Source organism: Ylistrum balloti, unplaced genomic scaffold (genome assembly GCF_031769215.1).
Source record: "Ylistrum balloti isolate Yb309-2 unplaced genomic scaffold, AGI_CSIRO_Ybal_v1 Utg369790, whole genome shotgun sequence".
NCBI lineage: Eukaryota > Metazoa > Mollusca > Bivalvia > Pectinida > Pectinidae > Ylistrum > Ylistrum balloti.
The window spans coordinates 587,211-600,926 of record NW_026781974.1 but is presented as its reverse complement, the minus strand read 5'-3'; the positions used below and the strand labels follow the sequence as shown (position 1 = coordinate 600,926).

At 37.5% G+C, this 13,716-nt stretch overlaps 3 protein-coding genes across 3 annotated transcripts; 1 reads left to right on the top strand and 2 right to left on the bottom strand.

Moving 5' to 3' along the window:
* The first annotated feature begins 4,330 nt into the window (after positions 1 to 4,330).
* Positions 4,331 to 5,287, top strand: LOC132544311 (uncharacterized). The gene has a single exon (XM_060207887.1). It carries the CDS (start codon positions 4,331 to 4,333, stop codon positions 5,285 to 5,287), a length of 957 nt encoding a protein of 318 aa, XP_060063870.1.
* Positions 5,288 to 6,349: 1,062 nt separating this feature from the next.
* LOC132544310 (uncharacterized protein K02A2.6-like) lies at positions 6,350 to 10,378 on the bottom strand. Its single transcript, XM_060207886.1, has one exon. It carries the CDS (start codon positions 10,376 to 10,378, stop codon positions 6,350 to 6,352), a length of 4,029 nt encoding a protein of 1,342 aa, XP_060063869.1.
* Positions 10,379 to 12,326: 1,948 nt separating this feature from the next.
* On the bottom strand, positions 12,327 to 13,478 carry LOC132544309 (beta-1,3-galactosyltransferase 1-like). Its single transcript, XM_060207885.1, has one exon. The coding sequence runs from the start codon at positions 13,476 to 13,478 to the stop codon at positions 12,327 to 12,329; it is 1,152 nt and encodes a 383-aa protein (XP_060063868.1).
* Between the last annotated feature and the right edge of the window lie 238 nt (positions 13,479 to 13,716).

Genomic DNA, 13,716 nt, shown 5'->3' with positions numbered 1-13,716 from the left:
AATGGATTATGTATTGTCATACATAGTGCTAATTCAGCTTCATTTAGGGGTTTACTATTTATATTAGATCATACTTTATTTAATGCTAAGATGTGGATAATGTTTCAACATCATATATATGTAATACAAATACAATTTAATAACAGACATCAGTGTATCATTGTGACTTACTAAATTTTATTTATCAATTAAATAAAATCTTATATGATAATCATTAAAATAATAAATAACAATTTTAAATACTAATAATTAATAACTATTTTGTAAAACTTCATATACTACAAAAATGTGTTACATTTATATATGTAAAACAAAAAAAAACTTTACCTATTTCCTTATTGATATGTACGTATCCTATTTACAAGGACAAGTTGACATTCTTAGTTGAAACAGACTATAACTTTAACATCAAAGGATTCCCTTTATAAACACCCTCCTTTCAAGTTGGCAGAGTTGGTGTTCGGGGAATGAGCCCTTGTAATTTAGGTAATGTCCTTAATTTCTCTTTTCCTATGTATGGATTATTGAAGATATTGTAAAGATTGGAAGTGTCTCATAAACCATTGATGTCTGGATGTAAATATAGTTTTATGTTTAAATTTCTCAGGTACCTCGTTAAAAGTTGTATTAACAAGTGACACTAAAATCTGAAAAATAAATACAAAATAAAAACAGTCTCCCTGTTGTCGTCCACATGCTGTCCGGCTCGTTATATCCTGTGGTCATCGACAAAATTACAAAAATGCATGGTCTTTTTTCTGTATGTAATGTTAAAGTTTCATCAGATCTCAGTAAATTTCTTGAAACGCTTGATAATCTATTGAATGTACGTAGCTAAAATAATATTATGTATGTAATTGTTTACCGCCATGCCAAGATTTTTTTTTATTTGTAATCTGACCTCTTGTAACATACTTTGCATGTCTGAGAGTACCAATAAAATCTAAATCTCAAAAAGATAACTTTGGTGTCTGTTCCATTCTGGCTCAATAGAGTCCGGCATATGTATTAAAAGTTGTCGGTACAAGGTACCCAACTCTTTCGTCTCGCTGGTGCCATTCCCAAAATACAATCAAAGTCAGGAACATGGATATTATTGTTTGTTTAGAATTAGTACCTAGTTATTCAGACATTAAAAAATATAATGAAAATTTAGGGATGCATGAAGGTTTAGTGGCGATACTTTTTAATTCAACTTTTGATTCTTATTTTTGAAAAGCTACATTTCAGAAAAATCAATATGTTGCTGCATTTCTTTTTCCGATACAGACATGGGACACGTGTATATAAAAAAAATATAAAAAATAATCCATTTTCATATATTATTCTTATTTTTTTTTAGTTGAATAAGAGACATTTTTTGTAATTTTCCAAGCAACCTTTTAATACAAAACCATATTTGTGCTAAAAGTGCCGTTTATAAGTTGATCACATAATAAGCCTGTTATTCCGGAAGTGTCACTTGTGTAATACACCCTGGAGCAGTTTTCATTCGTCGTGTCATTCAGAAATCGATTGTGATGTCATTATGTGGACAATGAAATTACGTCATGTATTGAAAATGGCGCGATAAAATGACTGCCTCTATTTGATTTTGTCCTCCACAGCTTGACGTTGACTCGGAAACCTGTTGAAACGCAACTCTTCTGACTTATAATGTTTTAAAAGTATGTTTTCATTTCATGTGAAATTTTTATGAAACCCCGAAACGAAGTCCTGCAAAAATGAAAACTTCTAAGACTAGGTGGTAAAATCATATGAAAGAAAATCTTATTTAATATCCCATATCTTATATCCCATATTTATATGATTTTATCATAATTGTGAAAAAACAACATTATTATTACTTTAGATATATTCTATATTCCACGGAAGGAGCTCTAACTTCAATGAATAATAGAATATTCAGATGATTTTGTCATTATGTTAAATGTCATATTGATATGTTAATTATCAATAAAAATATTTTACATGATATTAATGTACGTCGCCAGGTTCAAACATAAGTCAGACCAACTTCGGGTAAACTCATCTGAAATGGACCATACTCTTTTATTCATGGACTATAATCCTTCATTCATCTGCCCATTAAGCGTACGGTATGTTTTTAACAACAAGATCGCTGGCTTGGTGTTGGATAAGTCAATGGAATGACTCAATGAATGGTCGAACACACTGCCTGGGGCCTCCACAGGTAATGATAATTGTACTCTACCTTTAGAAATACGCCAATAGCTTGTCTAACACATTTCAATAAACAGTTTATCTCGGCCTCTGGGTAGATCTTCTCGGTGCAATGTTTAAATATAACATAGCTCAGTTGTGATAATAGTGAGTTGTAGTCTGGAATTGTTGTACAGGTAACTTGTACAGGTAAATAAGATAATCAAGTTCTGATAACTGTTCAGAAAACTGTTAATAACTGTAAAATAAATGAATAAAACATACTTGTTAAGACTGTTGCAATCCCAAGCTGTTCAATGGGAAATGTATATAACCACAGTACATTTAGGATAATTATCATATATCAATCTGCACTTTCAAGCATCAATTTCTCAATGCTTCATTTATTGTTTAACTTTTGTCACATTGCACTTTCTTTAGGTTAGTGTAAATTATCGTAACTTTTGTCATATATTAATCTTGTACTTTTTTCAGCCTAGTGTAAAGTGGGTTTATTTTGAGTGATATTATCTGTGTGGTTTGATACAAGTACAGGATGGCTAACGCTCAGATCAACGTTAAGTTCATCACAAACTGAAGAGGTGGACAGAACCTTTCGCATAATGGATCCATCTACAGACAGATTCGAAAAAACGTCAACAGGACATTCTGGAGATGTTTGACCTCAGGCTGTTCAGCATCCCTCTCGACAGTAGACAACATACCAGCTAACTCTGGAAGAAATCCACACAACCACGCCAACAGATCAGGAACCAGATCACCAACAACGAAGTGTATTCTAAGTTATCACCATTACAGGACTTTTTTTCCACTACACCCAGTGCATTTGGCGAAAGGCCCAGTCAATCGGACTCCAGACACTGTACCGTAACAACAATGACGTCAAACTACTTGTACGACGAGCAGCTGTTATGCCACTCATCCCCTTAAACCGCTTTGAGAACGTCTGGTTACAAACCCTTGAGGAAGCTGATGATGCTGACATCCCACATCCCGTGTTGTCATTCACAGATTACGTCACAGATAGAGGGAGATCAAAAACAACCTGGAACCACTTCTCAACAGAGGGACCCCGGACTACCAACCATGGTAAAGCTTGGCATAGGAAACTGAAGAAGGTACTGCATGCCCACCCCAACATCTACACCATCATCCAGACGCTTAAGGACATACAAAGCATGAATGATATCAGTCGGATTCAGGGAGATGCAGGAGGCACCATTCAACCCCGGAACAAGAAATACACCATCATTTACAGACGCCTGGCCACCTTGAAGGACCGTCATCTGACTGGGACGATCGACCTGATGACCTATGCTGATTCAGCATCCGAGCTTCTCCATCTTGGATAGAGTGTTTTGTGTTTTCTAGTAGAGACTTATCTAGTACTTGACTATCAAAGGTTGCAAAAGGACATAAAGTAGATAATGTATTGTCATAGACAAGTGCTAATTCAGCTTCATTTAGGGGTTTACTGTTTATTTTAAATAATAGTTTATTTTAGTGCTAAAATGTGCAAATTGATTTACTATTACATGTATAAATATAAATCCAATTTTATTGCTGACATCAGTATATCAATGTGACTTAATGAATTTTATTTATTAATTAAACATAATCTTACATGATAATCATTAAATAATGAATAATAATATTAAATATTAATATCTAATAACTATTTTATAATACTTTTATATGCTAAAAATTGTGTTATAATTAATTAAGACAAATAGAAACTTCTATTTCATTAATGATATGTAAGTATCCTATTTACCTAAATTATTGTTTTAATTACACTAGCAATACCATGCATTGAGATTTTGCGAAAATAGGATTAAAATAATACTTCAATATTTGAGTTTACGGTCTAAGTTTTTATTTCATGTTTTACAGAAGTTTAACTTCTAACATCTATATTTTAAAGCGATTACACGTGTCTCCTTTATGAACTAAACTACGTTGTATTAAGCTTTCATTAACCTTATCAGTGTTGAAAGGGAAAAGAAAATTTAAACTTATGTGAATTTCAAAAGACATTGAATGAAGGAATTTGAAGAAAAAAAATCAATCTTAAGGAAGATTATATCATGTATGCCGAATACAATCCGTATTGTGACTCTAATAATATGTTTTGTTTTACAGAGTTATGGAAACACGACCCGCTTCATCAGCTGTCGGATTAGTGGGATTAGTTCTCTTTCTTGTCTCGGTACTTTTTTTAATCGTGATGTTGAACTTGGTGAAAGAAAAGCTCCACTGTTTTGAAGACGAAGAATATATTCCTCCTGTCTTACCTATGGTAAAAGAAATAGACGATTTGCCCATCGTTGTGTCTGCGGCGCATGCGAAAAATTTTGACCAATCGATTGCTATGCTACAAACGGTGTTGGTGCATTTGACTCGACAGCATCCGAGCATGCATGTAATATTCTATGACATTGGCTTGACAGAAATTCAAAACGATACATTGTTTAGTTTGCCAAACAGCGCAACCATTGAAATACGTCGGTTTCCTTTCTCCAAATATCCGTCTCAGTTACAACGAATTCATTCAGGTGCCTTAAAGCCGGTAATTCTAGAGGAAGTTCTAGTAGAGTATGATTTCGTGATGTGGGTCGGACCTTCTCTCCGGTTCCACTCCGATGGTAAGTTAGACATTTTGTTTGATCTTGGACGATCTGCTAAAAGCGGAATAATTGTCCTAGATGGAGTAAAGCATCTCAATGCCAAGGCCACAAGGGACCTTGTAATACATAGTGTTCGCGATGAGCCAATTTTTTATGAATATTCCAGAGAATTAAACACCGAGTGGCTTCTTGTCAACAGACGAACTGATGTCATGGAGACAGTTATAACGCCATGGGTAAAATGCGCTGTCAGACGTAAATGTTTTTCTTCACAACAAACCATTTCCGCGCATCCGTGTGGAGTTACTAGAGGAATAAGGACTAACAAGACAGCATACAGTGAAGATCAAGTAGAGGGCTGTAACATCGACCGTTCAGTTCTGTCTGTTATGTTGTATAAACTCTACGATGGCTGCATCCACGCATATATGTTTACAAAAAAAATGATTAATTATGACATTACCATTTGCTCCTGAAAAACTTGAAATGGTGATATGATTTTTTGTTACAGAAACTTTTGTTTTATGGGCAAGTATGACTAAAAACTCTTAAACTCACAACTATATTTATACGTTTCATTGTCGTCTTACAATGATATGCCTATTATTAACGAAACGCTGACTTCATGTTTCATCATGACAATCATATGGATTACCACTCAATGATAAGACTACAGACCTTTCTCAATTCTAGAGAATTCCTTAACACCCCAAGAACATGAATAACACCTTTCCGTGTAGTTTTATAATAAATTTAACTGCATCATATAACCTGTTTCATCCTTGTGAGTCGTCAGTAATGTTGAAACTCCGTAGGCTACAGAAGAAAGAATTTAAAACGGTTCCTCTGTTTTCTGTCCCCTTCATTCAAGGATGTTAAGAAAGAAATTTGGACAATATCCTGTTATACTTGCTGAAGACGAAGGATTTTACAAGTATTTCTTTATTCCACCTCTTGCGCCCAAAATGGCCAGATTCACTTTTCAAATGAAAATTGAGTCCTCTTTACAATTTCGACAAAAAAAAAAGATATTTAAAATGATATTTGTATATCCGCTTTTGAGCCCTGCCCCTCTGCAGCCAGGGAGAAGACCCATCTTTTACACAAAATTGCCTCGATGGTGAAATGTCCGAGGCAAGGCTTGTATTAGCTGATTTACGGGAACAAACGAGGAGCACATGGTTTCATGTTTATTCCAAAATGGCGGGCAGTCATCAACAACAATAATGAGCATGCGCAATACACATACAAATTGGTAACACTAAACACTGTTGGATAGAAACAGCAACCGCCCCAGACTAGTATGATTCTACAAACATTACACTCCCCCCCCCCTTTAAGAATATAATTACTGGCTGTAATTAGTATTTAAAGGTAATTTCACTAGAACAAAACATGTTTTTCACACAGTTCATGAAAATCAGTCTTTCAAAATCTGAACACAATTTAACATAATTATTATACTTTCGGTATAATTTTAACTGTCATTAAATCACTACAGTTGCACAATATAACAGTTCCAGTTCAACTTTTAACTGTCACATGGTTTCGATTAACCTGTTTGGTTTTGAACGTTCACGACGCGGAAATCGCGACTCTGTTGCCATGGATCCAGATTTATCACATGAAGGAATAGATTCCACAGTCTTTGGCATGGTTTCGCGACTCTCATTTGTAATAGAGCGTTTGAGAGTTGGAGATGAAATCATAGATGGAGTGATCGACTCACTTGAAGGAACCATAGGTGCACGCGTTATCTCTTCGCGAGGAAAATACGATGGTAAGTCAATGATATCCTGCAAATGCGACTTGTTTTGATAATCATCCACAACACAATCTGGATGACATGCTCTCATCTGATCAATATGTCTTTTCCACTGTAATTCTCCAACCTGTACGGTGTAGGTAACTGGTCCTAGCTTCTGCAGAATAAGTCCACGAACCCATGATGGTTTCCGCTTTTGACCTCTGTAGTCATGTACCATAACCAAGTCTCCAACCTCCATTGTGCGATCTTTCTTGACATGTTGTTGATTTCGTAATTGAACTGACTGTTTCAAATTTGGTCTTATAATGTCCAAACGAGTTCTGAGCTTCCTGCCCATGAATAACTCAGCTGGTGTGACCTTGGTCAAAGTATGAGGAGTTGTCCTGTATGACAATAGGAATGATGCCAGCTTCTGGTTTAATGTTCCTTCCTCATCTTCCAAGTTTTTCATCCCAGTCTTAAAGGTTCTAACTGCACGTTCGGCTTCACCATTTGAACTTGGGTGGTATGGCGCTGATTTGGTATGCTTAATACCGTTTTTCTTTAGGAAAGATTCAAACTCAGCCGCTACAAACTGAGGTCCATTGTCTGATACTACCTCTTTCGGTAGTCCATATGAGGAAAACATGTATCGAAGCGCGTTGATGGTGCTCTCAGCGCTCGTTGACGACATTCTTACAACATCCAGCCATTTGGAATGGGCATCCACAACGACTAAGAACATGTTGTTTAAGAATGGTCCTGCGTAGTCAATATGTACACGTTCCCAAGGCTTGTTCGGCCATAACCATGGGTTTGAGCGTGACTGTGGCATGTTTGGTAATTGTTTCCTACAACTTTCACACTTTGCCACCCTTGTTTCTATGTCCATATCTAAGTTTGGCCACCACACAAACAATCTAGCCAATGCCTTCATCCTAACCATTCCAGGATGGTTAACATGTAACTCATTCAAAATGTCATCCCGGTATCGATCAGGAACAATCACTCGGATTCCTCTTAATAAACACCCTTCCTCTACCGTCATTTCCTCCTGAACGCGGTAAAAGGGAAGTAACTCATTTTCTGGCTTTTCATGTGACCATCCATTAGTGACAAAATACATCACTCTTGACAAAACAGGATCATTTTTTGTTGCCATAGCAATCTGAGCTGCGGTGATAGGTAATTTGTTCAACTGAATTTTGTTCACCTTTGCGGCTTCCTGGTCCAATTCCGTACAATCCTCCGAATCGATAGGGAAACGGGATAAGGTGTCAGCATTCCCGTTCTGAGTTGTTGATCTATACTTGATGTCAAACTGATATGAAGACAACTGGATAGACCACCGTTGCAATCGTGAAGTTGCTAGTACAGGAATACCCTTCTTTGGACCTAGTATCAATGTCAAAGGTTTATGGTCCGTCAACAATGTGAACTTTCGGCCGTAGAGATACTGATGAAACTTGCGGACCCCGTATATAATCGCTAATGCTTCCTTCTCAGTTTGAGAATAGTTTTTCTCAGCAGAAGTGAGTGTGCGTGATGCGTGTGCGATCGGTCGGTCATCGTTCCCAATTGTGTGAGAGATCACTGCTCCTAGGCCATACGAAGATGCATCAACTGCCAATGTTACAGGCTTTTCTGGGTCATAGTGAATCAATACCTCTGATGAGACTAACAGTTCTTTGATTTTCACACATGCTGAATGACAATCTACTGTCCAATTCCATTCAATTTTGTCAGCCAGTAGTTTTGTGAGTGGTTGTACAATGGTAGACATGTCAGGTATAAACTTCCGGTAATAGTTAACAATCCCTAACCATGCCTGAAGCTCCTTCTTGTTTTGAGGATCTTTTAACTGTAGAATAGCCTCAATTTTTTGTGGTGATGGGTGGATCCCCTCTTTGTTCACTACAAAAGCAAAATATTCCACCTCCTCTTTCATGAAGAAACACTTAGTTTTCTTTAGTTTGACTCCATAGTCATCTAAACGCTTGAGTGAAGCATCCAGATTTTGCTGATGGGTAACATCATCTTTTCCGGTTACAAAAACATCATCCAGGATACAACCGACACCATCCAATCCCTGTAGTACAGTTTCCATGGTACGCTGAAATATAGCTGGCGCAGATGCTACACCAAATGGAAGTCTGGTGTACCTGTACAATCCAAGATGGGTGTTGATGGTCACATATTTTCTAGACTCTTCATCAAGTAGTACCTGGTTGTAAGCTTGAGTTAAATCCAACTTTGAGAATTTTTGTCCTCCGTTAAGCTTTGTGAATAGCTCTTCACTTGTTGGCAGGGGATATTCGGGTACTTCTAGCACCGGATTTATGGTAATCTTGAAATCACCACAAATTCTAACTGAACCGTCTGGTTTCATGACTGGCACAATGGGTGTTGCCCACTCTGAACTGTCCACCTTTTCCACTATGCCTGCATTCTCTAAACTGAGAAGTTCTGCACCTATCTGGTCTTTCAGCGCATAAGGTACAGTTCTGGCCTTGAAAAACTTAGGTTGGGCATTGTCCTTGAGCTTGATTGATGCTGTGATCCCCTTGACCGTGCCTAACTTGTCCTCAAACACTGAATATTTCTGTTCGTTGATAGACATCATGTTTATTGTTTTCCAGTTAAGTCGAAGTTGTCCTAACCAATTCCTTCCAAATAATGCTGGTCCATCACCTTCCACAACAAGCAATGGTAAAAGTTTGGTCTGTCCCTCATAAGACACTTTGACGTTAGCCTCACCCAACACTGGTAATACTTCACCAGTATATGTTTTCAACATTGTCGAGCTGTTTTGTAGGTTGAATTTTCCCTGGAATTTAGCTCTGAAATCCTTATCAGATATCAATGAAACTGGTGAACCGGTGTCAAGCTCCATCGTTTGAGCTATCTTTTCAATGTCAACAGAAATTCTTATTTCCTTTTGCCCTGTGGACTTTATAGAGAATATCGGCCATACTTCCGAAACATCCTCCTGGTCTGAATCCTCAATGAAATGAATCTTCGAACTCTTCTTATGTTTCTTTGAGTCCCCCTTTGTTGGCCTGGCTGAATCAGTATTACATCTAGTACCACCAGTACCTTGATTTTTGGAGTTACCAGGTTTATCTCTAGAGGTTTTGGATTTTGGGCATCTCTTGTGTAAATGTCCTACTTCCTTACATGTATGACACTTACTGTTCTTGTAGAAACATCTGTCTGCGCTATGATTAGACTTACCACAGCGGAAACATTCTTTTGACGCTTGAAATTTGTGAACTTTTTCAGCTTTATCCACTCTGTCACCCTTTAACTTCCGGGCCTCATTTTCAGCCATTTCCATACTCACTGCTATCTCTCTTGCTTTAGTCATTGTCAGAGTAGCTTCGGTTAGGAGTTTCCGTTGTGTAGGGATGGAAGACAAACCCGACACAAACCTGTCTCTCAACGCATCATCTAGAAATGCACCAAATTCACAATGTTCACTGAGCCGTCTCAATCCAGCCACATATTGACATACAGTTTCATTCGAATGTTGATTTCGTTGATAAAATTTAAAGCGTTCTGCTATAATGAGAGGTTTCGGCTTTAAATGCTGAGAAATGAGTGTCTTTAATTCATCATATGTTTTGGCGGAGGGCTTTGCGGGAGATGTGAGGTTTCGCACTAGTCCATACATTTTCTGACCCATAACCGTCAACAATATCGACCGTTGTTTGTCTGCGTCCTCCACTCCATTAGCTATAAAATACTGCTCTACTCTCTCTACATACTCATCCCAGTTCATTTCAAAATCGAATGATTCAATTTTACCGTACACTGCCATGATCAAGTTTACGTGCCCCTGTGCGTGAAAACTTTCGCCATTTGGCTGTCGGTGAATAATGGCTTTCTAGTATAATTACAGAGTTTTTGGTTTACCGTACTGCCGTTGTCTTCAGCTTCGATGCACCGGAAATCCTCGTCGCCACTGAAATGTCCGAGGCAAGGCTTGTATTAGCTGATTTACGGGAACAAACGAGGAGCACATGGTTTCATGTTTATTCCAAAATGGCGGGCAGTCATCAACAACAATAATGAGCATGCGCAATACACATACAAATTGGTAACACTAAACACTGTTGGATAGAAACAGCAACCGCCCCAGACTAGTATGATTCTACAAACATTACAGATGGTGCTTCGGAACAAATTTCCCGGTAATAAAAGTACACCAGCAGTGCGAACGTCATGCAATCTCAGACGACAAAGACAAGTTAATACCACCTTTCAATCCAAATCTAGAATTAGAACAAAAATATGATTCGTTCATGCTCGTTGGTTTGCATGTTGGTTCCACTGTTGTATACCTTGTTCTCATAGGAGAACGTGACATTACTTACTTATATTGACCATGATTTACATAACAGGTGTCGTTGATGAAGCAGAAGACGCTTACTTTTCTGAAACACTTTGCCTCATTCTCCTTGTACTTTTTCAGACATCTTCGTGTATTTTTTTCTATATTTTGTCATAGTTTTATTGAATTTGAGTTTGGAATATGATTATGTTGACATTTCGGTATTTTCTTGTTTATTGAATTTGAGCTTGGATTATGATTATATTGACAAGTTGATATTTTCTTGTTTTCCACTAGATGATAAACGAGTGGAACTACAAGCAAAAACTATGAACCGTTGTCTAGCTAGATCAAAACCATTTTTTCTTATTGGTGTAAAGCGATACGGACACAGTTCGCTTTTACCATTATTGCAATGGCTTCTCTGTTATTTTATTTTGTTCTTCACAACTTAACTGACTCAGACTTCCTCGCTCTAATGGGTAATCTCTTCCCATAATTGGAAAATCTCCGCTGGCATCCTTTTATTTTTATTCATACTCATCTTAAATTCGTTGTAGTTCTGGTCGAATTGGTATTCTTTGCCCCCTTCGGCTGTCAAGCTTATCGCTTTACCACTTGACGGAGTGAAACGAAGGGCAATAACTCTGGAAATAATCGAATTAAAAGCTTTCAAATATTATGTGAACTTATTTTTGAAAGTTATCTTTGAACTTTGACTGCAGTACAAGTGTACATTTAATAAACGTCCACTATAAGTTTAAAATTCACGCTTTTAATTTTCATAACTTAAATGGACTAAAGGATGTAATGGTTCTGAAACATTTTTATTAGAATGTAAAATTGAAAATACAACTTCCAAACATACTACTCAGTGGATAGTTATAACAATAATTCACACCCACCCACACCCACACCCACACCCACACACACACCCACACACACACACCCTCACACACACACACACACACACACACACACACACACACACACACACACACACACACACACACACACACACACACACACACACACACACACACACACACACACACACACACACACACACACACACACACACACACACACACACACACACACACACACACACACACACACACACACACAAACTCAATGAATCTACAAACTGAAACTGACAAATATTCGGCAAGAATAATTTATGTGCGAGTTACAACTCTTGTCACTTTATGATCCGTGAGTCGGGAATTCATGCCAAGTTCTTGTGATTGGGGACATTTGACGGACTGTAGTATCAAACTATCATGACATGCTCTCTATATATACAGCAATACTGATATCACAATACCACGATATAAACAAAAACAAAAACAAAACAAAAAACAAATACCAAATTATATAAAGAAAAAATAATATATATATATATATAATTGCGATTGACAAAGGGATAGATAGCTCAGACAAGTTTCCCGATTTGAAAGGTTGCGTTGTGTGTATATTGCCACCAGGTGTTTATCATCTCCTTTGGAGTATGGCAGCACTGATATACCAGAGCTAAGTGAGAGTACCTGCCAGCATTATGAAAGAAATGATGATCTTGTGGACTGACCTGTACGTTTCTAGCAATAATACCTAACCACGCGTCATCTATACCTAAACGACGTATATAAGGGAATGCATAGGTAAATTTTCTGGCGACTGACATACTGCTGAGATACGCACCGCCTGCTAGGTACGGAGGCCAATATTTATGAGGGAATACATCCCACGACAAACCCCATTTGGAATGTTCGTTTCTATCTACAGGCCTGGCAATTCTCTGTCCTGTGAATATTGACTGAACATCAGTCTGCGGAATGGAATAAATGTAATTAAGAATTTTAGGTAGGTCAACAATAAAGTCATCATCTACAAAAAAGAGAAATTGGGCGCTTCGACAATATTGAGTTGCCCAGTTAAATGACATGATAGATTTAAGAGTGTTGTTCATATAAGCATCTATAAAGTCTTCTTGAACTATATCTTGAAACTGTTTGGCCTCTTCGTCAATGATTTCCTGTTGAACGAGTCGGGAACTGTTACGTCCTAGCATGAACACTGTCTTAACGTTGCTTTCACTGATATTGGCCCATGTCTTCCGTATAGCCTGTCGCAGTAAAATATTGCGTACTGTAGATTTCACAATAACCAATAATGTCCGACGATTTTCACTGGTAAATTGACAATGACCAGGATTATTTATATACCGGAAAGGGTGTGGATTAACTACCTCTAAATCCTCGTCTATTTCCGTGGATGAATTCACAGTTTTCTTGTCGGCTAATGTAAAGATATTCCTATGTTGTATGAAAAACGGTCTTCCCGGCATACTGTGCTTCCAGGCTTCTATGTTATGGTTATCTTCTCTTCTGACTGTGAATGAAGGTTTTATATCACCGTCTATGGTATGAAGGACGGATAGCATTACCACCAGTATCACAATAATTACCAGCGTTACCTTATGACGAAGCAGCGACGGAAAAGGGACCACAAAGGAAATGGCATTCATGGAATTACAACAACATCTACACATCTGTCGCATCATAGCTCCACACTTGAAACGAAACATTTTTGACAAGGAAACTTAAAAACTACGCTGACAAGTTCATTTTCACATTTACCAACCAGGAAGTCCTTGTGAATAACAGAGAACTTTCGTCCACTCGTCAGCACGTTGTCTTTTATAGTGGCGTCAACTTATTGTCATTATTCACAATTGAAGCAGCTTCTAACAGGACCCTTGCATCTGTAACAAATTATGTTTTGCAAATTAATTAACATTTAATGATCAATTGATGATGATGATG